Raw genomic sequence first — 25,542 nt, 5'->3', positions numbered from 1 at the left:
CAGATTCACTTGCTAGGCTCAAAGATCTTTGTATACACAGCAGAATTATTTTGTATTGGTGATCAGGTATAATGATCATGGCCTATTTAAGTCAGTCTTTCTTTTTTGGAGCACTGTTCTCTATTGCCAGTGGTACTGTCAGCTCAGGCTTAGTGTTTATGTCTGGGGAAAAACCAAAAGATTTTGTTCATACAGCTTTTCAGCATAATTTCAGTTTTTCCCATTGGGCAAGGTGAGGATCTCAGCTTTGTTTTTCTGAAGGGCCATGGAATACAGTGTGGGAATTAGAGTGAGGCTGATATGTCAGAGAGGAGAGAAGTGTGTTTGGACTCCTGTGTGGAGCTCAGAGACTCTGGTCATGGGCTTGGGTGTTCTGAGTCGTGTCCCACCGTGGTTCTGGTGTGAGGCAGGTCTTGGTCCCTGTGCTGCTGGTGTGAGGCTGAGCCAGGGGCACCTGGGGTTCACTGAGTTGGGGTTTGGGAAGTGCCCAGAGCCCTTCAGGGTGAATGCAGGTGGCTGCAGCAGTGGGATCTCCTGGAACTGCTGTGGCTGTTTGGGGAGCTGGCTGGCCAGGCCAGCCCTGCCTAGGGCAGTGCACGTTTTGCAGGAATTTGGGCCAATGCTGAGGGACCATTTTCCCTTGGTGGAGCTGCCAGCTGCAGACAGCAAACACTGATCTGCTGACCTGTCGCCTCCAGCCAAAGAAGTGAACCTGGGAATGCTGACCTGGTTTTCTTTCTGAAACATCTGTGGGCTGGCTGGCTGACAAATCTTGGGGACTAACTTCCTGCAGTGTCTGAGACCAATTAAGAAGAGGAGATAGTGTGAATGTGTATGCATTTCCTCTCTAAGAAAGGGTTTAATTAAGTGGCAAGCATCTCTATTTAGTACAGTGGTTTGCACAGTTGTAATTCGTAATTACCCAGGTGCTACACTCAGTACGGGAAGTCCTTCTATGCACATTCTGCTTTTGGAGCTGGGGGAAGGGAGGGGAGAGGGAGGGAAAGGGGAATCGGATTTCTTGATTCTGCATTTAGTGGTGGATTAGTGCTCTTTTTTTCAGTGAATAGAAGAAAAAGGAGAATATTGGAGTTCTCTACTTTCTTTTTTGAATCTTGATTAACTATGCTTAGCTACTGTGCACTCTCTTCCATCCAAGGCATTGAATATCTTTGCAGTAGTGAATGAAGCTCATAATCTTTTCCTTTCTCACAAGGTAGTAATTTGTCTTTCTCTGAATGTCCATTATGAGTAAGTGGTTACTGGTTAAAAAAAAATAAAAAATCTGTTGACAGATATACAAAGTAGTGCATGTTGAAATAATTTGAATTACTCATGTTACTCTGGATACTTAATTAACTGCAACCAATCAAGGCAAGATGGGGGGTTATTGTTGCTGGTTCAAGTAATGCCATTATTCTGACATGATCATTCCATAGTGGAGCAAATATTTTTATGGGATAGCCCATTGTAGCCCTGTGGTCTTCTGTCACCAAGCAAGAAGTCAGTCTAGTTAAAAGCATCTGGTGCTGGCTCCCCTCTGTAACTGTACCATTGCTAATTTCTTTGTTGGGGAGGGTAAGGAGTTTGATTTATCTAGGTTGGCCACTGGTACCCCCCAACTTTAGAGCTGTATCCTTAATTGGAGGAGAAAATTAGGATTAGCACAGTATGAGGATATTGAAGCTTCATGTTCTATGTCTTCAGTTTTTCATAAATAGTTGTAATTTATGATCTGTGAACAGACTGAAATTTGCATGACTGCTGTTTACAAGATTCCCAGTATAAAACAAACTGTCTCCTCACAGTGGGAATTCCAGGACATCCAATAGGGAGATAAATGCTGCATAGGGGGAACAAGTAATTAAAAACCACCATAAACAAGCACCAAATACCAAAACAACAACCAGACAGCACTGAGCTTGTTAAGAAAAACTTTTATTGTTGTGAGATCTCAGCTTACTTTATGGATGGATTATCTGCTGTTGTCCTGTACAGGCACAGTACTGTATTTTACTGTTACTTTTTTGCCTTCTACTGAAGGTGAAGGCAAATTTTTACATAGAGTAGTCTTGGAGGAAGCTGTCACCTGTTGAATGTGACATGCAGCATATGCTGGAGTACTGCTTTAAGCTCTTTTGTTATTTATATTCTGTTCTCTTGTTTTAAAATGGACATTATTCTTCACTTTCCACACTGCCTTAGGTTTTAGCTTTCCATGGCAGAACACTTGCTGTGCCTCATGGGGAGAAAATGCTCCTTTGTAATCTCAAATTGTGAAGCTCCAGGCTTCAGAGCAGTCAGATGCAGTTTGGGGAGACTTCACTCCCTGTTTGGGTGCTGAGAGTAATGCATTTAAATGTGATCCTTGCAAGTACAATGACAAATCTGTGCTTTAACCAGAGTTCAGTCTTCTTCCATTCTCTTGGGATTTATCCACTTAGTTTTAATAAAGCAAACACATTTCATAGATATCTTTAAGTGTTGTAGGTCTGTCTTTTACATTTCTTCACTGAAATGCTGAGCGAAACTTCCTGCCAGACTTTCCTATCTGATAATAATTTTCTCCAAAGAACAGTGTACTTATCTCTGATGTTAAAAAATATTAGTGTTCTTCCTCCTTTGCCATTAATGCTTTTATTTCCATTTGAATATATCAGAGTAATAAGCCTGGAGGCTAAAGGGGAGATAGGAAGAGTGTAAAATAAAGCAGATGAGCACCTGACATTGAGGCAGAGCGAGGCTGTAATGTATAATCAGATAATCAGAGTGAGAAGTAAGCAAGCTCAGATCAAAAATATATCTGTCCTTGCTTTGCATTTCAAAGCTCTGGGAACAGTTCAAGAGAATGCCAGATCTGTGATCCTGGGAAGACATTCTGGAGACTGAAAAAGCTGTTAAGCAATGGCTTAGCACAGTGTCCATCTTTGGTGAAGGATGATTTGAGGAACTTCAGTAGTTTGAGTACAAGAACTGTGTGGAAAGTATTTAGAAATATGTGCTGATGTTGTCTGCTCCATAGCAGGTGTTTCATTTGCCATGGGGGCTCACCAGTCAGACACTTCAATTTGAGCTGCTGCTGCATTTGTTGCCAGTATTGTTTGATACTGTTGGAAAACAGTTGGGTAGAAGTTGCTTGGCTTCTTGCAGCATGTAGTGACCCATGTTATGTGTAAATGGCTTGAACTTCACTGCTCACTCTTCTGTGAAGGAGAAGCTTTCAAAAATACAGACACTTATAAAGAGCCACTTTCATTGCATTAGGCAGCCCTGTTTGCCTTAAAGTGAAATTATCATTTAAATAGCAGAGACTAATCAGCAAGGGGATGGCTTGCTCCTGTCAGACAGCTCAAATGCTTGTGCTTGATTTTTATTCAGCCTATCATTTGATCGTTTCCAAAAACCCAATAACCACTATAATCTCTAGCTCAGTTTTAATTTTACCTTTCCATTTCCATTTTAGCATCTTTCAGTTTTTCAGCTCTAAATTTTAATCTGGTGCTGTTGACATGCTCTGCCTCCCCTCTCCCTTACATGTGCAGTGCATTATCCCTCACTTACCCCCAAAGTTTAGCTTTTGCAGGGAAACTTTTAAACAAAAATGCACATCCCATACATGCATATTGGGAATGGTTTTGTTTTAGCATAGCAATGTCTTTTTCAAAACTATTCTCTAAATGCAGAAGCTTTTTTTGAACAGAAGTAAAACAAAAATGCTTCAGTAAGGATTCAAACTCTTGTATGCTTCTCCCCTCTACTCCTGGGCATGGCCTTTAGCTACTGGGCAAGGAATCTCCCTTCTTCATTGGATCAAGGAATACCAAGATGGATTGTGCCAGACTGATGTAACAGCTTTCTTTGTCTAGAGAATTGATTATCTTATCAAATAAATCACAATAAATCTTATTTATTTGAACTTCACTGAAATAGAAACCACTTGGGAAAGTATAAACCATGGGGGGAGAAGATGGAAATTAATAGAATTGTAGGATGTATAGGAATTGTTTAAGCAGGAATAGAGTCAGTATTGTTGAAAGGAAAATGCAAGGATAAGTAGAATTCCTCAAAGATTAGCCTTAGGATCTGCTTCATTTAATATTTCTATTAATGGTTTTGGTGCAAAAATTTGGTGTGTGCTGATAAAACTTGGCTAATGATGCCAAGTTCAGAGGATTCAGAAATACACAAAAGCTGGATATACAGAACTGAATGACCCTAAGGATTAGAGTGCAGAAATGGGACAAAATTCAGTGAAACAAAGCACAATGCTCCATGGAATTGGGAGCTGAATGCAAACTTCTTTTGGAAAATGTAGCTCATGCAGTGGAAAGGACCAGAGGGGCTCTGTGCTTGTTACAATGGCTGTTCAGTCTCACACAGGGGATGCACCAGGAGAAAAATTGCCATGGAGGTGAAAGTGTTCAAGTGGCTTGGGAGATGCTTCTCAAGAGTTCTGGTCAGCCAGTGTGGAGGAAGATAGTGGGGGATGCTGGAAGGAGCCTGGGAGCCCACTGAGTGTGGAATGAAACAGCCTCTGGCAGAGTCTGGTGGGAGATCTAATTGCTACCAGGAATTTCATGGCTAGAAGGGAGGAAAAGGAAGGGGGATCCATACTGGTGAGAAAAAGAACCAGCTATTCTTAAGATTTGGACTGGCATTTAAAATCAAATTGCTGTAACTCTGCCATGAGTGCAGATACAAGGAAGTTGTTATGTTTGAAAGACTAAAGTTCTGAATGCAGCTTCCAGTGGAGGCAAAAGTATCCAAATTACTGCTCCACAGGGTTATGGAAGAGATGAGTTCATAATAGCAAAGGACTGGACAGGACCTAAAGTAGAAGGTTCTTTTCAGTCCTATTTTCATTTGAATATGTATGTTGCAATCTATAAACAAGGGGATGTACTCAAAAGTGGGAAGAGGGAACAGTACCTTTTAGTTTGGAATTGCAGGCTTTGTTTAATACCAGGGCTCTGAAAACTAGAGGTGGGGAAGGGGGGAGTGAGGGTTAGTGAGTAAAAGCAGATCGTGTCCATCTTTCTGCCCATGCAGAGCAAAACCTATGGACAGGGACATGAAGTGTGAGAGCAGCTGACCTTTGTTCATGGTGAGAAATAAGCAGTTTGCTGAAAAATGCACTGAACTATTAAGAAGAGCTTATCTGGCAGTGCTGATAAGACCGAAATATGATTTGTGTGGTCAGAGAAGCTTTTCTGAGTGTGTTTGGTGCAGGTTATCTTGATGGTGTTTTGAGAATGACTCACTCTTGGTTAGTGCTTAACCTCATCAGTGCCTAGAGCACGGATTCCTGCTCCTGAGGGAAGCTGGGAAGGGGCTGCTTTAATCATCTGTCTTTGGTTTGTCATCAGTGCAGTGAGGAGTTCTGTGCTGGATTGGCCAGGAAAGGTCTAATTTTCAGTTTTAATTGTACCTAACAGCCAGCATAGTGACATCAACATGGGGCAGGAGGAAATTGGAAATGTACAAACTGCAGCTTTTTAGCATTGTTAAAATGCTTCTGCTCTGACAAGCTTGCTTACATGCCCTGTGAAGATATTATATAAGCTTTGTCCTGAAGTTCCAATCTGTCCTCCCTTGGGACTGCTTTCTCTGTGAATATTTTTGTTGAAAGCTTATCTTTACCTGGGTTATAGTCTCTTTCCTCACAAGATACTTTATTAAAGGGAATATTCTTGCAAATATACCTTTGTCCATTGCTTGGAGAGAAAAATTCATGTGGCTTGGAGTAGCAAAAGCACAGCACAATATTTTCAAACATTCTTAAAGGGCACAGTGAACTTGAAATGTTAGTGAGTTAAAAGATTAATGTGATAAGTGCCTCAAGGTTCTCTTGAACTAGCTGTGATTATGTAAGTGTTGTTTGTTATTTTAAAATAACTCATAGCATGGAAATTAGCATGGTGGATTGGATTATTTACTCATCCATTTTTGGTCAGTGCCAGTGCTATCTTGGGCTAGATAGAAAAATCCAGAGTAACATGCAAGACCTGAAGCAGATTTTTTTTTAGAATGAAAGTTTAACGCTCATCAATATGAATTTTAAATAAACGTAAAGATTTTTAGTTGGTGCCCTCCATCCCTTTTCAAAAGTAAAGACTCTTGCAGTTTGGAGCTCTTATGTATTATATGCATAGAATAAATAGAAAAAAAATGTTTTGCTTTCAGCTATAATCTTTCTTATTTGAAACAATATTCAATGAAGTTGTAAGGTATTAAAAGTGAACTTCCTAAATTGTTGCTGTTTATATAAATGATTCCTTTTTCTGTTTGAGACAAAATGAATAGTGTTTTTTGTCTTAACCTACAAAACCCACACCCTGAAGTGAGCTGCCTGAATGAGAGGAAACACTGCATTGGGCTGGCAAGAGCACTGGGGCTGGGATAATTGAAAGATTCCCATTTTGGAAGCAAAGATGGGAGGTGTTGGGGGCTGAGTGGGTCCCTGTGTTTAGTGAATACCCAGAATCAGTGTCTGGGAGTTGTTTTCAAATGCTGACCTGCCTACCTGAAATAAGAGCTCAGGGATCCTGCTCAAATGCAGCTCTTGGTGGGGTTAGAGCAGCTTGCAGGAAATGGAGCCAGGCCTGCTCAGCAGAAAGGAGATAAAACATGCCAACTCTCCCACTTAGCCACGGCAGGTAAGAGGTGGAGCTGCATGGGACCTCCTCTCCCTCCCTTCCACTGATGTGCAATTCTAGGAGTGCATTGGAAAAACTTATTTTTTCAAATAGATGTTCTGCATGTGTTTTGGACAACACCTTGCAGCATAATGTTTTTTTTCTATTGAAGTCACGCCCTGCAGAATAATGTTCTTGTAAGAGCATGATCCATTTTGAGCAGTGTGGTAGAAACCTCTGCAGCAGTGAAGCTGCTCTCAGCTTTTGTTGCCCCTTGCTATAAGTAGGAACAGATCTGTCACAGAGCCTAACCTTCCAACACAGGCAGAGTTTTGGCTTTTCTAGAAATGTATTGATTCAGATTTCAAGCATCTCTTCTCTGCTGTTTTAGTACCTCTTGGACTCAATCCTTACTCACTCTCTTTCTCTGCATTATTCTCATCTCTCTTGTCAGCAAAGTTAACAATTTCTGTGTCTCTGCAGGGAGTAATGGGCAGCTATTGCAAGAACCATTTTCTGGCACAAGTTGTTCTTGTTGTAATTGCTTTTGAATTCTTATTACTTGTTTAAACTGTCTTCCAGAGATACTCTGATATGAGCAGTGTAGTAAAAGGGAAGATAAATCTTCTGGGTAGGAAGAAAAATGAAATTCTGGATTTATTTGAGTTATTCCCTGCTGACCAAGTTGATTTATTTTCTGTTTTAATGAAACAGTCATCCTCTTGCTGTGATACACATCAAGTTCTTCACTGATGACTTGAAATCCTGCTAACTTTTCTAAGGAGGGCAGAAATGGGGTATCTGGCTTTGACTGAGAATATGTTCAATATCTGCATCCTCAGGTAGAGAAGTCAGCTGTTCATCCAGTTATCTGGGACAGCTTTTGGGAATACTTCAGAGCTCTGCTCTTGGCTCCATCAGAAGATGATGCTTTAACCTAGTTATGAGATTTTTGTACTCAGTTTTGCTACTGTGTTTGCAAATGGCATTTGACTCGGTGCTCTTTGTACTCCCAGAGATAAGGCTTTGTGGCTTCAGGTGCTTTTCTGCAAATGTAGCAGCCAAGGCTGATGGCATCAAGCCTATTTTGTGACAAGCCTTTCATTTAGGCCTGATGGTTTCCAGTGTGACTTTGGCAAAGGCATCACCTGCCTTCTGGAGAGCTGGCCCACTTGTCAAGGTCACACAACACCTTTTGGCTCACCTGTCTGCAAGTACCTGGCAAGGGGAAATGCAATTGGCACTTAGTAATAAGTGATATATTTGCAAGGCTGGTAGAGAGGAAAAGTGAAAAAATGCTCTGAATTTTTTTTTTCTTTTTCTTATTGAGTAGACATAGGTCTTGGAAATGCACATGCTCCTGGATGGCTTGTGACAGCTGCTAAAGATAAGCATGCTCTTTCTCAATGTCATTTGACTGTAGTTAGATAGTTAAAATAGCTTTTTCTTTTCCAGAAATATCTGTCTGGTTTTTGTATTCTATTCTTTTCAGTAGTGGTGATTTTCAGATTTGTAGAATACCAGGTTGGAAGGGACTTGAGGTTCAGCCTTTCCTGACAAAAGCATGGTGTGGACAAGATCGCCTAACACTGGGTCCAACTGAACCTTAAAAGTGTCCAGTGTTGGAGGAAAGTTTAGGTAAATCCTTAATCAATATACATCATGAAAACCTAAACCAGAATGTTGGAATCTACAGCACAGTTGAGTGTTTACCAGAAGTGACTTTCATACTCTGATACCCATGTGATGTTAATAATTGTCAGAGACTTCTGATACACAATGTTAAAAGAACTGCATTTTTGTGTCTAAGGATGTAAGGGCTACAGAGTTAATATTTGGCCTTTCAGAATTCAAGCATCAGAAGGACAGTTACCAAAGTTTCAGCATCTGTATCAGTTCCTGGCTTTTGTCAAGGAGAATGGGATGCTTTTGGTATTAAGTTGGGATTCAGTTCTGTGGTGTGACTAAATCATTACATGGAATTTGATGGAACCATATCTGGCAAGAATCTTGCTGACAGCCTCAAGTTTGTACGTGGGTTTTTATAGTTTAAAGGAGCTGTCTCTCACTAGGTTGTTTCTTATAATTTTCTGTGCTTAGTAATTTGGAATTGTTAGGTTTGTATATGCTGTCCCCTGCATTTTCCCTCCTTGCTGTGCCAGGGGAGTGGGGACTTAGCTGAAACAAGAAGGAAATAACCACCTTCTCCTCCTCCACTCACTGCTGCATTTGTCAGAGGCAGCTCAAGGGCTCAGGTTGTCCTGCTGTTGTGGAGGAGCTGCAATTCTCTTCTGTCTGAACAATGAGCTTTGTATCTGTTTGTACAGTAATGAACCACTTTTGTTTCCTTCAGGAACCTGCTCTGCTGTCTGGAGCGTTTCCATTTACAGACAACCCTTGCCAAATTAATTTTATTTAATTATCTCCCAGGGCTAAGCTTGAATACATTTTGTGTTAAATTCACCGTTTCTCCCTCTTCTGAACGAAATGGACTTAATATCCTTGTTAAAATCTGATTAAAACTAAAATTGAGTTTTTTGAAGTCTGATTATCCCATGAAATGGAATTTTTAAACCTAATTATGAATGGATTTGCATACATTCTTAGTGCCATTGAAAAGAAAGTTGAAATAAATTTATTAATGAAATCTTCCTCTCTTTGGGCCATGGCGATTGCTGGAGAATGAGGGAGAAGGAAGGCAGTGGAGAATGAAAACTCCCTCTCTTTTGAAATATACCCTCTCCCCTCCCAATTAATTCCAGAGCTGTTTTGACCCTGTCTCATTTTTATTCCTCCCTGCCACACAGCCCAATTTAGGTAATTGACGGCCTTTCAGAGGGTAACTACACAGTTGAGCTGGTTTCATGCATTTAAAGCCTTTGTGCTTTCTGAAGGGAGGATGTAGTGGGCAACTTTTGTTTCTACTATTATGTTCTTCCTCTCTTTCCTGAGGTAGCCTTGACACCTAATCAATAGGCACCTCTCGTTTCTCCTTTCTGAGGAGCTGCATTTTGGAGCATTTCTTTTCAACCTGCTAAAAAATGGATAGTTTGACAGACTCTGGTGAATATGCACATGGAAATTGGGATTGTTTATGTAGTTCCCTGGGTTTGCAGCAAGCAGGTTTCTTTGTAGGATAGATTTGAATCTCTCAGCACAGTAATTGTGCCCATCCCTTCAGGATTTTTTCTCTCTGGGAAAAGGTGTGCCATGAAAGATGTGTCTGCCTGTCTGACTTGGTGCAGAGGGCAGCAGGATGCCTCTGCAGGGAGGTGTTGGTTTGATGTGGAGGCTCCTACTTGTTGAACCTTTCTGTGTGTTTCTTGCAACTCTTCTTGTTGAAGAGTTCATCTCCTTACATGAGAGGTACAACTTGAAGGTGTGACTTTTTTGTTTTTCAGCCAGTCGTCCTCTTACCCAGACTTATAAAAAGCTCTTTGCTCATTTAAGCTTTAATTACAAAATTTTTAACAGTGTCTTCTCTCTGCCATGTGCTGTGTGCAGATTTTTTTTTTTTCTTGTTAAAAGAATATAGTAAATGTGGCAGAAAAAGGGTGTTGTGGCAGTTCAGAAATCCTGGTCTTGATACATGACTCTCCAAAGAGTAAATGCTCAGCATGTGGCCAAGTGTTCTGTAAGCATTTGCATTTGCAAAGTTGCTTTCAAGTACAGAGGGACTTGTTTTCTGTATGCCTTTGTGCTTTCATTTTAATCCTGTCTTTGCACAGGTTTAGTACTAAACTTAGTGGTGGTATCAGATTCTAAAAGAAATATGGATTTCTGGCACTGTTTCTTTGGGGAGTTCTGTGAGAGAAGCTGTGGCTCAGCAGAGGAAGAAGAGTTGAGCTGAGATTTGAGAATATTTTCAGCTGACATGTGCTCAGCTTATAAACCAGAATGGTTGAAGTGAATTAAAAATTTTCTTGGTGATGTAACAGGAAAACTTTAAAATTCAGGCAAGCTTTGGAGGAAAGCAGCTGACTGCTGAGGGAACTCTGCACCAGTGACTTAAGATTATTTTGTGGTTTAATGGCTGCAGCTTTCATTTGTGCTTCCTGAAATTGTTGTCTAAAGACAGGTTTAGCATCTCAGGTATGTAATACTTGCTGTATAAATAGGACTCACTTGCAGTATGTTCCCAATCAAGTTCCAGTGAAATCTGAGGAACTGGGAATATTTGATGCACCTTGTCCTCAATTGTGGAGCTGTTGTCCAAAGCTGCAGTCACACCAGAGTGAGCAGGATCTGGAAGCTGAAGATCCCAGAGGAGCCAGGAGGACATCTCCAGGAGGGTGGATGTTTTAAAGGCTTTGGAAAGGCTGTTTAATTCTTTTATTCTTGCCTGGGTAGTTCTGTAGCATTCATTCACTAAAAAAGGAAAAGTAACTGGCTTGTGGGTAGTCCTGTATCATACAGCATGATGAAGCAAGATCTTGAAAGTAAATGTGAATAAAAAGAAGGGTGTGAAAAACAGGTGTTTGTTTCTTTTATAGAGAGAATAGGAGCTTTCTCTTCTGTGGATACATTTCAAACTTTGCCAGTGTTTATCATCTGATCTTATTAGTGCCTTCCCCAGCAGCTTCAGGTATTGAAAGTGTTCAAAGCTTGATGATAGCAGCGAACCAAGATGATGTCCAAGTACTTGTGGCACCAGTGCAGTCCTTCCCTGAATCCCAGTCCCAGGAGCTGTGGCAGACACAGGGAAGCCACAATTACTTTTGGCTGCTCTGAACCCTGTGCTGGATGCAGGTACCTGAGCTGAGTGAGGGTTTTTGAGAGCAAGATGGCAAAAGGAGAAGAGTAATTGTTGAAATGCCACTGTTTACATCTGTAATGCAATTACACTTGAGCAGTTCCACTTTCTGTGAACAAGTCTTAAAGTCTGCTTCTATCTCCCTCTGCCATGAATTATTCATTCCTTATGGATGAGGGTGATTGGGGTTTGGCTTTCACAGGCAGGTTTATTATGCCCACTTAGCTCCAACTGCTTTGGCATGCTCCAAGCCTCAGTTATTTTCCCAGCATTTGTTCTTAGCATTCATTGTTCTTGATGTTAAAACTTTTGGACTGTGTAATTCAGCTCTGGTTTGGGGGATGAGGGGATGGAGAGTGTTGGTTTCTTTCTTTTGATTTTCTTTGTAGCAAGCATAGGAAGAGCTTTTTATTTAAATCTGTGCTAATTGCCAAGTGTGAGGATAATGTTGCGTTATTGCCATGTGTCAAAGAACTTGGATGTGAGACACTTTGTATGTGTGGCTTGGGAGCTTTGGATGTTAAGGAAATAAAGAATTTCAAAATGAGGTGGAATTGATGTGCTCTGCCCTTCAGGGAGAGTGGTTCTGAGGGCTAATGACATTGGGATATCATAACACAGAGGTGCCACCACCTCTGCAGCAGCGGTGACACTCTGGGTCCTTCTGTTCTGCCAGCTTGTGTTATCTGCTTTGTACTGGGACTGCAGCACTCGGGTCTTGGTGTGTCTCATGTTAGTGATGCCTAGAGCTGATGTGCTAATGGGCTCCCATAAAACTTTCCATTTTAAACGTTATTTGTCCTTCACTTTGAATATTAAATTTTTAGAAACTTAAAAAAAAGTATGAGAGAGAATTACTGCATTTGTTTAAAGTTCTGAAAGCTTTTTTTAGCTAAACAGTTCAAAGAGCGCATCTCACTAATCAGAGGAATATTTTTGCGTCCCCGGGGTGGTCACAGTGTTTTAATTGGAACTCAGGCTTCTTTGAAGTCCTTTTTAATCCTCCCTGAGCTGGGGGAGAGGGTTTGAAGACAGCCCTGTAAATCTGAAATTTCTTTGGTTTATTTACATGTGTCTGGGGACGCGTGTAATTCGTTTTCCGGGATGAAGCCCGTGGACAGCTGAGTGGGAAATGTTCTTCCTTAAGTGGGGAGGCCTGAGCCCCCCTGAGGTGGGGGTTCTGCTCAGTGAGCTCACGTGCTCCTGACTTTGTTAAAACCAGGAGCTGAGCAACAGGCTCTGAATGGGAAATGAACTCGGTGGGAAACGATGTGGTAGTTAAACATGAGACTAGGCTAAGCAAAAAGCTGGGATTTAAACTCATGTTTTAGGATTAACTGATTAGTATGGATCACAGAAATGGTGCTGCACACTGATAGTTGAATTCAGTCAATTAGGAAACAAAAGATTTAGGAGACAGTGTTTATGGATAGCTTTAATCATCTATCAAATCAGTGTGGGGTTTCATTTTTCTACATTGAACTAGAGATTCTTGGCTGTCCCTAATGATGTTGCTTAGTCTTTGTGCCTCAGTTTCTACAATTCAGACCTTACTTTGTTCTGGTTTCCAGGAATGTCTAGTCCTACCTCAGATGTTTCATGCACTTGATGTAACTACCACAAGCAGAGCTTCAGTGGCAGCTGATGCTTTTTTGCCATCGAAATACAGATGCCCTGTGGCTGCTGACAGCACAAGTATTTTCCTTTGGCATTGTCTAATTTTGTTGTTCTGCTATTGATTTTCATGATAAATATAATCATTTTTTCAGCTGTGTTTTCTGTACTTCAGTAAGGCTTTTAACCTCTCACATTTGCTGAGACTTGGATGTTTTATGTTCTGCTTCTGGCAGAGGCGATACATAATCTTACACTGAATTTGGGTAGTTTTTAATTAATCAAAGCAACAGGCTTAACCTCAATTTTCTGTCTGAAAGAATAACTTAGAATTCCAGCTGAACATACAAGCAGTATGCTTTTCATTCTTTCTAAAATTGTTACCATAAATTTACCTGTGACTGTTATTGTATTGATATTAAAAAAACCCAGTTAAAATTACTTTTACTGTAGCTTAAAGTTGCAGTTTAAAGTGGCAGTTCCTGCCATGAGATTGAATAGGTATGTGATTATAATCAGAAGTAAATAAGAATAATATATGGGGTGTCAAATCACTTTATATAAAAGCAGTTGAAAATATGGTCTAGACTCTCCCAAGGATCTGTCTCCAGCCATTATTATTATTTCCTCTTGCTCAAGGTTAGGGGCTTTGTGTTACTGCTGGCTAATATTTTCAGCTGATAAGACTCTGGGTAAACAACAGGATCAATAAAGATGTTGAAAACAATACAAGGACTTAGGTAAATTAATATTCTGCAAGGATTATCTCAGACAGCTGTCAAAAGAACAAGACCATCAATTCAGTGCAATCTGTAAAATAGTCAAATGTACATAAATTGTCAGTAGCCAGCCTTGGCTGCAGCAGGAGCTCTCCTGTCATAAGGAGCCCTGGCTATCTGGAAAAATGATGTCTCTGTGTTGCTAATTTCCATGGGGCTAGAAGTAATGCCAGAAGGGTGTGTTGGATACATGCAAATTATATCTTTTTTTTTAGATTTTGGAGGATTTTTGTGTCTTGTCCCTGTGTCCCACTCCTCCTTCCCTGAGAAGAAACTGATGTCTATTTCTTGGCTGGTCCAGGTCTCTTTTCAAGTGTCTTGAGAGTGACCTTGCAGAATGGAACCAGCAGAAGTTAGGTAAAATTGTCTGTTTATTTACATAGGTATTCTTGCCTAATTTGAAAGCTAAGGGGTTAAATAGTTTTATTTCAGATCCTTATGTTATAAGCAGCCCTTCCTTCTGGCCTTTGGCTTGGTGAGGGGAATCTTTGAATGAGCTTTTATTCATTGACATGGAACTTAGAGAAGCTTCTGCCTGATCTTCTGGAAGTTTCATTTATTGCCTTGGTTTTTTAGCTGTCAGGGTTCATTCCCAGTTTTGTATAATCCTGGTAATTGGCCTGGAATGGTTTTCAGAGTTTCTAATAACCCATTGTTGAATGATATCTCTGTGAAAGATACAACATCTGTCTGTTTGGAGTCTGTTTCCAATGAACATATCTTTGTATTTCAGTCTGGTTTTCAGATATTATTTTTTTGTTTCTTGCTATTTATTTTACAACTACCCAAATGCCTTGAAAATCTAAGGATTCTAACCCACATTCTGCTGTCATTCTGTTTATTAGATTAGTTTGATTTGCCCCCCACCTTCCTCATGAAGTCTCTCGGCTCCCCTGTAGTCACACAGTCCTCTCAGCCCAACCTCGGATTGCCAAAAGGATTGTTCCAACTCCAGTGACAAACAGCAACTATAGGAAAAACAACCCTACTTATGACTCCCTAAAAGGAGTTTTTATTCAGTTCACGGCATTAAATTTCCCTTCAGCTGTTGCTTTTTTCTTAAATTAAGTTTGTGATTAGGAGAAAGACTTAAAATGTCTTCTGCAGTAAAATGAAACATTACATTATTAAGTGTGTTTACATTTTGTGCTGGAAGTCTTAAGGGCAGTAGGTATGAAATTGTGTGCCACCATAATTTCCTTTCAGCATCATCATTAATATATAATTGCATTCACTAAATTGTAATTTGAGAAAATACATTTGCTTCTCTAATTGTGAAGATTGTGCTGATATTTCTGTTAGCATGAGAGCAGTAACATCCATTTTTAAAATCCCTTTTGGTCATTTCCAACTTCACTACTTCTGTTCTACTACTGGTGCTTTAGAATTTTGTGTTTTTTTCTTTCTCTTCAGTGTCTAATCTATTGGTTTAAGACCTTAAGAGCTCTTTATTTTCTTATATAGGAAAAACATAAGACAAAGAGTATTTCCCAGCTTTGCAGATACAATCCCTGTGTCTTGAGATGTATGTTAAATGTCTTATTGCTGCCTAAGAAATGGTTTCATTTTATAAAGCTCTCTTGATGACTGTCAAATTTTTGTTTTACCATGACCTCTTAAAGCTTTGAATTATGTCATGTGATTGAGCATGCAGTGGCAAACCCCAAAGCTGAATATCTTTATCTTCCAGATCAGCAGTCTTGGTCCTGCTGTGTGTACATTCCCTCTGCTTGAGGTCCCTGAAAGCCTTTCACTTGTGAGGCTCCAATCCACTGTGCAATGTGTGTTGCTTACTTCTTTTCTGTGGATTGTTCTATGCTTGGTTTTAGAGCAGTGGTAGTGATGAAAAAGAAGATTGGACTGTTGAAATGTGAGCCCTATTTTTTTTCTCAAGTAAGATTAATTTTATCTTGTTGAGCCCTTACCTATATCTTTAAAGTAGAAATGAATCTTGAACAGTGCATTGCTATGATGCCATGGCTATGGAGGAAAAAAGCTTTCTTCATTAAAATCCAAAGAAGTTATTAACTAGAATCTAAGATAGATTTCTTCCCCTTTTTTCACCCCCTTCTTCAAATTACGGCTTTATTGGATTAATTGCTAATTTTGCAGTTGCTTCAGAAGAGACATATCAATTGTCTTTAGAATTGTCAAGATACTTATAAACACTTAAAATGTTTTCTTACAAGTAAGTTGTTCTTCTGCTTCAAGTGGTTAATGGGGACATTTGCTTTCATAAAGAGCAATTGGATTTGTTGATTTTATCTGTACACAAATAAGAGTTCTCTAAATGAGGGAAACCTTGGAGGCTGAGATTGCTTATTGCTTTCACTTGCACTTAAGATTTCCTCCATTTACTTTGTACATAAAATATTAAGCAGTCACTTTGTTGGAGAAACAGTCTCAGGTATACCTTAGTTTTGTGGGTTTGACAGCTCTTAGCACCTTCATTTCAATGAGTCAAGGTTTGTGACTGCTTTTCAAAACATTTTAATCAAAGTGCTACAAAGCACTAAATGTGTCCTAATTGCCTGGAAACATTGAGGATTTGTTTTTGTGACTAATGTGAGTAGGAGATTCCAGCCCGTGTGGATTAGTTAATGGAGTCAGGAGTAGGAAGGAAGGATGTAGGCATGGAGATGTGAACAGACAAGTTCCTGGATTAGAGCTTGGAGGGGCTTTTCTGCAGGAGAAGTGCTGTTGTGAAAGTTAACTCTCAGAACTTCCAGGTCTGGACACCAGGTTGTAGTGGCAATATTTTCCTCTAGTCTGTTGAAGGGGAGCTAAGGAGTCCTCACAAGGAGTTGATGCATATTTTGAGGAGAAAGGGATATGAAGCAATCTGTAGATTTCTCATAACAAACACAGAGCTAATATGACCAAATTAAACTTAAAACTAAACTTCTGTATCCCAGAAGTCTGGATGAGCTGCTGTGATTATTGTTATATGCTGAACTTTCCTGCAGAGCAAATCCTTCCAGGAACTGAGCTGCTTTTGGACTTGGTGAAGCTTCAGAGATAGAGGAATCCTGTAAACCAGAGATAGAGGAGTTGAAGCAGTTAAGGAGATCAAATATACAAAGAAGATGTTTGAGACTCACTTCCAACATACAGGACAAGACTGTTACAGGCATTCCATGGCCTTTCTAATCATACAGAAATATTTAAAACAACTCAACTGCCTTTCCAGAAACCTTTTCTTGTTGTCATGTTATTGTTCTGCTTGTTCTTCAGATACTGTTGTTTTCTTGCCTAGAAAGAAGATTAAATTATTTTTATAAAAGTAGAAATGGTTCTTCTTGTGGAGAGGAGAATTTCAGAATCTTGTTACATTTCCTTGTATATAAAACAAAAAAAAAGATAAGGAACAAAATGAATATTTTATACTTCTGGAAGATTACCTTAAAAAAAAAAAAACCAACAAAACAACAAACCAAACTCTAAAACTCACAAAAACACCTAGAAATTGTTTTTCATAGGAGAGAATTAAGCAGATGTGGACTCCCTTTCAGTGCCTTATTTTCTTGACAAATACTTTAATAAGAACATTTTTTTTTGTCAATTAATGATGTTTAAATGTAAAACTGAAAATACTGTGCCAAAAATCTGGTAATGTTCCATTTCAATTTAACATGGCTTAGTTGAGGCAACCAAACCTGCCATTGTATATTCATGCTGAGCTAAATCTGTGAAGAGAAATATTAATTCAGCAGACTTCCAAAATAAGTAATTCTTAGTAATTAATGTTATAAAGGTGGTATGAGTTTGGTAGTTTGAATCAAATTTAATTAAACAAAAAGCAGTGAAGAACTCAGCCCTCCAAGCATAATTGATGAAGTGCCTGTTTTTCTCTTTAGTTTTACTTTTGTCTTGCACTTCCATACTTAAAATTTAATGTCTGATCTCTAGCTACGATCAAAACTCTTCCTTTGCTGTGCATTTTGAAACATTTTATAGGAGTAACAAGAAGTTGACATTCTGATAAATTATAAATTAAAAATTTTTTTCTTTAGCATTTTCATCTCCTTCCAGAGTCTTGGTTTAATGTTCCTTCGACAGCTAATTCTCAGTGTGTAACTGTCACAGTTTATACTGAAATGGTAATAGATCCTTAACTAAGAACAGAGCCTTCCTCCAAATCCTGGGAAATGTCAGTTGTGTGTATTAAAAAAGAGACATACAAAATAGCATAAGCTGTTTTCCTCAAAAGTTTAAAAAATGTGACAGTGGGTACTAAAATTCATTGTATGACTTGCTTGGACATCCCATTAAATTAATTTTTCACTTCATTTGAAAGGTTTTATGTTTTCATCACTCTTAAATGTCTCCTTTTTAAATTATCTGTGCTTCAAAGGAAGGCAAAGAGCTTTGGTTACCAGCAGCTTTGTCCCCCTCCTGCCTTGCTGTGCTGTAAACTGCTGGACTAATTTGCTTGTTTAGGGCAAAAGTAAACCTCATACAAATTAGGCTTCAATTCCAGAAAAACAATTCAATTGTTTTTATGAATTTTTCTTAAGGAAGGGGGTCTCAGGAGGAAGGTGGGACAGAGGAAGAATGTTCTAGCTTTTAGCTCCTTTTGCCTTAGCCAGGAGAAGGAAACTGAAGGCAGTGATTTGCTCCTTCACTTTGGAAGTTCCTTTTTCATTTGTTCATGTGAACTTTATTATTAGAAAGCACATTAATCAGTTTAGATAACACACTGCCCTGAATTGGACCATTCTGGGTCCCATTACAGGTTTTTGCATGGCTGGTGCACATGAAGTGGGGGTTTTTGGTGGTTCCATGGGCTCTGTTAGTCCATGGGGAGAGAAGCTGCCTGCAGGTTTGCAGAGCAAACATAGTGGCAGTTCTCAGCTTTTCAGAAAGTGAGTTCTGGCTCTGTTTGGGTCAGGACAAAAGCCTGAAGTCTTTTTTTGAAACTTCCCTCAACAAGCCATGGTGATTCCAGTCCTGTTGGAGAGCTGTGTTGTCACAAAGATCCTCTTAAAACAGATTCCTTGCCTTTCCAATACTGGCTTTGATATCAGCTGTTCCATAAGGAATGGACAGAGCTAAGCTAAAATTATAGACATCAAGGCCAGAACATGTTGCTGTGTGTTGGGATGCTGACAGATTCCTCTCTTTCCATGGCAGCATTTGCAGAAAGTCGTGCAATGAGAGGGCTGGTTCCAGCTGGTTGCTGTTTGCAGTGCTTTGGGACTCGACCAATTCTCTTCAAATTAAAAGCTTTGATTTAATTTTATTGTGCATGCAGTGTCGTTCCTCTGCTTGGATCTGTGAAAATTTGGCTTTTGCCAAACTGCTGATGCTCAGGATAAGGTGTAAACCTCAGAACCAGGCTTTGAAACCTCTTAATTAGGGTGCATGCAAAGGTGTCTTTGGCTTTGATCACCTGACACGATTTAGTGTTACAGAAAGTGAACCTTTCTTTACAGGAGATTAATACCATGGACTTTCTTTTCTGTTACATATCTATGCTGCTCCACTTAGGAAGAAAGAAAACAATAAAAGCTATTTAATGCCAATAAAACATTGTCCAGAACTAAGTGTAAACCTAAAGCTGCCAGTTGCTGGAACTGAGATTGGAAGCTGATTGTTGGTTTGAATGGATGAATAGATGAGGATGATTGTTTTTTATTGGAAATCAGTCAGGAGCTGTCATTACTAGAAATCTGTGTCTTTTGTAGTACTCTTCTTTTTACTACTGAATTAATTTCAGTTCCTGATCTCAGTCCTAATAGATTATGGTATGAATTTCTGAAAAAAATCAAGGCAGATACATATTTTTTGTACATTAAAAAAAGAATCTGTAAAATTATTTCAATGGTGCAGGGACCAAACATTCGTGTTGGGGTCTGGCACTCAACATAACCAGAGAGCTGCCTGATACTAACTATGCTTATGATAAATCTGCTATATTTGGATGATTTATTAGAAGCTTAGAACTGCATTTTTCAGAGCCTTATTGACTTGGCATTACACTGCACAAAGATTTTTTCTGTGGAAATCACTGTGTCTGCTTACAGCTTCTTTTTGCCAACCAGACTAAGTGTGCCCAGACCATTTCCCTGGTGTTCCCTCTGATGCCCAAGCATTGGTAGCCCTCAGTAAAGAGCTGGTGAACTGCTCAAGCTAAGGATAGCTTCAGGCTCAACTACAAAACTTTAAAATGTTATTTAATGCTGCAACACATTTGAAAATCCAGGTGCATGTTGGCTTAAAATTGACTTGTCTCTGCTAACAGAATTTTGTTTTTAGCCAAGCTATCTCCAGGTCGTGACTTGGTTTCTTCTCATAATTCCCTTGGCCAGTGAGTGTGATGTCCTGTCCTGACTAATTTCTTTGCTGCAGTCTGTGCCTGCATTATCTGATGGGAGAACACTTCCATCTGTTTAATTGTATATTGACTATGAAGACTTGGATGTAACACAAGTGGTATTAGAAGCCTCAAAATTTTCTGCTGAGGAGGGATAAAGGTTTGTAATTCTGGAAGTGAAATGCAGGAATCTTTCAGCTGGGATTGCCAGAATTGAATCCTATCTGCACCAGCTCAGCGTTTAACTAATTTTCACTCAACTGGAAGTGACAGATAATTAAAGAGAAAAAGGGATGCCTTTTTTTTTGATGTGAGTAGTTGGCTAAAAAATATTTTGCTCAGAGAAAGGGCTTCTCTAGTCCTAGATCTAGTCAGAATCCAATGATCAAGCTTGAGGCACTTCTCCCTGTTCACTTTTTGGAGTGGCAGCCTCATTCCAGTGCTATATTTCAATACTGTAGACTTTGACCAGGTCTAGTTTCATCTGCCAGCAGTAGTGGAACCTTGACTTGCTTGTTGGGGAACATGATAAATTGTGTTTCTGCAGATTTCATTGCTGCAAAACTGATTTCCCACTTGTTCCCTATCAAAAGCCCTTTCAAGGTCTGGGTTACTCTCCCCCTTTGTGGGTGGTGCATCTTGGTGGAGCAAAGGGATGTATGTACCCAGTTCATACAGGAATTTCCTTTCCTTTGGGAAATGTGATAGAGATGCTTCTGTTTTAGGGTGGGGAAACCCTTCTGATGGCTCAAGACAAATTTTTATTGTTATGACTTAAAGAGAGGCCTCTGAAAGAACAGTTTTCTCCTGCAGAGGCTGTTAATGTGGTCTCTGGAGCTGCCAAACTGGAGTTACCTTGATTCCAATCCATTGTCATTGGATTTGATGAAAAAAATAAACCTATTTCTGATAACTGTGGAGTCATTGCTAGCAGGTCTGTAGAAATCTCTGATCTCTTTGACAAGAAAAGGTTATCAGTGACATCTGAAGTTCTACCTAGAGCTGAGGGATTCTGGTTTTTGCTCCTGTGCCTCTGGAGTCATGGTGTGTGTGAAGGACTCTGAAGTCTGCACACTGGTAACTCTGTGGGAACACTGCTTTGAATCACCTATGATGTACCTGAACATCTACACTCTCAGAGGGTGTTCAGCAGTAGCCAGAGTTGTTGAATTGTGCAGTCTGCATTTAGAGTTATTTTCTCCTTTTCTTACCCTCTTACTGCTAATCCTGTGCTCATACTGTGATGGGTTTAGATTTTATGTGAGCTGGACAGGCTGCAGTTCTTTGTTGTTCTAAGGGACTGCAAAAGGTTTGGCCCCAGGAAATTGCCTTGGCTGCTTTTGGTGAGACCTGTTCTGTGGCTTTGTATGGAATATAGATTTGTAACCAATGATTTGTTAAAAGTTTTCCTTTTGTTTTGATTGTGTAGGACACCTGATGATCTCTCGAGACAGATTGTGGCCCTGCAGCAGCGGGAGCTTGCCCTGAAAGAGCAGAATTCCACCTTCATGAACAGGTGAGTGACTCCAGGAGGGGATGCTGGTAGCAAGACCCTGCTGTGTTCAAGCACAGAGAAAGGAAACAAGGACTGCAAACAGAGAGCAGCTCTTTATATTTCCTTGATGTTCCATGGAACTTTCTGTGCCACCTTCTATACTTTCCCATGTTGATAAAGGGCTTTCTGCTTACTGAAATCCTTCCAGGAATAAAAAGATGAGTAACTGTGGATGATGCAGTGAAGAGTTAATCAAGGTTTGTTATGAGCTACAGTGTTTGCAGGGGGAAGTGAGTTGCTTTCCCCAGACCATTTCATCTGGAAAGGAAATGTCACAAAGCAAAATGTGCCAAGTATCCATCTGGGTATGGGGAAGGGAGTAGGAGCTCTGAGGACTGTGATTTGACTGCTAAAAGGACCAGGTTATAGAGGTGATGAAGGAAAAGGATGTTTGCAGTTTTGGTGGCAAAGTACTGCCATGCTTTGAGAGGAGCAGTCTGTTTATGGAGTGAGATGCATGTTTGAAACATGAGGGTGTTTAAACCATTGCCCTCCTGTGGGAGTGAATATGTAATGGAGAAATCAATTTCCCAGAACTAAACTTTCCAGACTGTACTTGTTCCACAGCCTTTTTCTGAACAGTTCCACAGCATGCCAGACAGAACCCCTCACCCTCAGTGCACATCTTCTTGCTTCCTTCCCTGTTAATTCCACACCTTAGGAGCCCTCTGTTAAAGCCATTCTTGTGAAAAGCAGTATCTCTGTCTTTCAAAAAGACCCTGCACTGTTTGTAGGGTTGTAGCTGCCTTGGCTGAGCAACAGGAGTGTGGAGAATCTCAGCCTTTGGTGTAAAAATGCTGAATGTAAAGCAGTCAGTACAGCTCTGGATGGGCACACTTAGCTGTTGTGGGCAGCATTTCCTGATGTGTCTCCTGAGGTAGGTGCTGCATTTTGGTTCAAGAGATGATGTGTTTTGGGCTCCACCTTCCTAATGATGGGCAGGATTCAAGCATGGTGTTAAAAACTTTGGCTGTGCTGCTGCTGTTAATGAAACTGTTTAGTCACTTGTAAAAGGGTTAGCTAAGTGTCAATTCCCAGGAGTGAGCCAGCCAAATTGTTGTGTGGTTTTTGCTGTGAAGTTTACAGGGGAGGAAAAAAAAAGTCACCAATATGAAAAAGACATTCTGTATATTAAAAATAAATCAAGCAAACTGTCAAGCCCACAACTGATTAAATGATCAAATAAAAGAATGATGGTAGTGATTGAGCTACAGATTTGGGGTTTTTTTTTTTTTTTTTGGCTGCTTCACAGCCTCTCAGAGAAGTTATTTTTCTAAATTTATTAATGGCCAAGGGGAATCATCTGTTGAAAAAGCAGCCTTTTGGTAGTGCCTGTTCATCTAGATATAATTGTGCCAATTTAGTTTAAAAATAAAAACATGATTAAAATTACTTTTTGATTTCAAGTTAAATGGGCTGTAAAGCTGCTCAAATTAAAATTCTAACATTTTCTTGATTCAATGCTGTGTGTCATTTCTGAAATGGATAATTTTGACTTTCTTCTACCACATACCTTATTCTGTCTTAAAAAGAAGGCAATAAGATAAATTTTTAAAAACCTTTCATTACAGGTGATTTGAAAGTTCCCAGCAGAAGGTTTTGAGTTTTTGGAAATAAAACCTTGTTAAGGAAGCAAACCTAATTTTCTCCTTTTCATAAATCTTTTTCAGATTTAGCTGATGTTCTTCTTTTATTTGTTTCATAATGGTGTTCAGAATTGTCTTGTATTAGAGTAACTTAATATGTGATCATGCCTCCCTCTAGTGATGGAGCCCAGCACTTATTCAGATTTCTATTGTTTTTTCTTTCAGCCACAGGTTCTTTTGCCCTTAGTTGAAATATGTTGTCTTTGGTGCTGATAGTGCAATGTTTGATTTATAAAGTCAGTGGTTATGTGTGTATAGAGCAATGTGCAGTACAAACATCATAAAATTTGTTTCTACCCTAAGAATTTTGAGTTTTCTTGACTAAAATTAATGAATTGGCAGTTGCTTAAGGAAACATCATCACAAATTGGCATCTGAATTTATTTTTATGACAGTGAAGGAGACAATCACAGATAGTCCTGGCTTACCTGTTGCTACAGTGCAAAACTGTGTTTGGTAGAAGAGATTTTTGAGTGTCATGGTAAAGAGCTTTATATGGTCCCCTTCCCTACCTGGCAGGTATTGAGTCTTTGTGCAGTGGGTGTGTGTTCCCATCACCAAGCTTTTAAACACAGGCAGGAGAGTGCCTGGGAGGTGGGAGGGCAGCTTTCTGATTTCTCTCTCTCTGTCTTTACACTGCAATCATCTTGGTTTGTATTCCCAGTGATGCTTTCCCACATTGTTCAGTGCCTGGGGTAGACACTTGCCAGCTGCTATTTCTGCTTCCAGTCCTGTAGTTGATCTAGAATGGGGACTTGTGGTTGAAAAACACCTTTTCTGGATGGCTTCACTAAACAGAAAATTTACTTTTTCTCATTTTTGCATTCTTGACTTGCTTTCCATTTATTGCTGTGCTTTTTGTAGAGCCAGTGTTTGTGTAATTAAAAAGGCAATAGAGATGATCCCACCACAAAGAGACAACATCACTACAAACTCACCTTTGCAGTGGTATTTCCTGTGTGGGGATCTGCACTGCAACCTGTGCTTTGTGTGCCTGTGCAATTGCCAGTGTCTCCAGGCCTCCCAGAGACCAAATGATGATGCATATCCTATTTGCTCCATCACTCACATTGGATGCTTTTAGACACAGAACCACAGGACTGAATTTCCTGAGCAGTAGGTTTAAATCAATTTCTTTTAACAGTGATTGTTTACACATCTGAGTTGTGTAGACTCCCTTGGAGCTTGCTATTTTTGCTAAGGGGAGAAAACCTTCCTGTGGTGCCAGCATGGGGCAAGAGGAGAGGGTCACTTTAGCACTGTGCACATGGGCAGCAACTCACTTCACTTGGCAGCTTCAGGATGGCTGAGTAATGTAGCTGAAAGTGCCATTAATCGTGCCTGATGGACTCTCAGTGCTGCTTTGGAGTGTGTTGCTAGAAGTCGTATAAATAGAGTAAATTACACTTGCAGCAGCAGGAAGTGTCGTGGAGCTTTTTAACTGCGAGCAAAGATAACAATGCAAAGGTTTCAAAAGCTCAAAAGAAGATTGCTCAGGGCCACTTTGATAGCAAGAATTGTACCTGCTCTGCTGTTTAGGAAAAGGTGATGGAAGGGAAGTGTTTAATTAGTGGGTCAGATTAACCATGCAGCCACCATTAAAGCCCATTTTTCCCCCCAGCTGTGACTGCTGTAGGTGTGGTACACTGAAATGTGTTGGTGGTTGTAGTTTGGAATATAGAAAGTCAGCCAAGTGGTTCATAAGCTTTTCTCTCATGGAGGAATGATGTAGCAGTTACACTATTTTTTGAAGTGAGAAAAGCTGCGTATTTATTGTGCCTGCTTCCCATCTGCATATTTGCTCTCTGTGGAGTGATTTCCTCAAACAATCCTGGCAAAGCATTCTAGAATGTGAAATGTTGTCCTATGAGATGGCTCATGTGAAGAAATGATGCTGCTTCATGGCTTGAGCTTTGCTGCATTTCTGAAAGACAGACTATGAAAATGGTTACTTGTGGCTCCTCCCAAAGTGATCATTTCTACTTTTGCTCTTGTGTCTAAGTGCACTATTGACTTTGGACCTTGAGATGTCTTGTGGAAAGTCAAAACCAAGGAAACACGTAGGTGAGGTTGGTTCTGGGCAGGATGAAGGACACAAGGGAAAATGGAAGAGCAGTAAATCCTTGGTTCTGATGTTGAGATCCCAGAGCTGATGGCTTATTCCCATCACCTTGTGTCAGAAACCCAGCCATGTGTTTTGACATATTGTTTCATATGGGAAAAGGGACACAGAGAATGTGTTTG

At 39.9% G+C, this 25,542-nt stretch overlaps 1 protein-coding gene across 1 annotated transcript in view; it reads left to right on the top strand.

Annotated features, from left to right (window-relative positions):
- Nucleotides 1-25,542, top strand: part of MAD1L1 (mitotic arrest deficient 1 like 1) — a 341,085-nt gene that overhangs the window by 13,469 nt on the left and 302,074 nt on the right. The window contains exon 10 of the mRNA XM_056502893.1: nucleotides 21,527-21,613. Coding sequence (XP_056358868.1) covers nucleotides 21,527-21,613 — 87 coding nt within the window. The remainder of the gene's footprint in view (nucleotides 1-21,526; nucleotides 21,614-25,542) is intronic.

This window comes from Oenanthe melanoleuca, chromosome 14, assembly GCF_029582105.1.
Source record: "Oenanthe melanoleuca isolate GR-GAL-2019-014 chromosome 14, OMel1.0, whole genome shotgun sequence".
Taxonomy (NCBI): domain Eukaryota; kingdom Metazoa; phylum Chordata; class Aves; order Passeriformes; family Muscicapidae; genus Oenanthe; species Oenanthe melanoleuca.
Note: the sequence above shows the minus strand (reverse complement) of the source record. Positions and strands in the feature narration are given on the sequence as shown.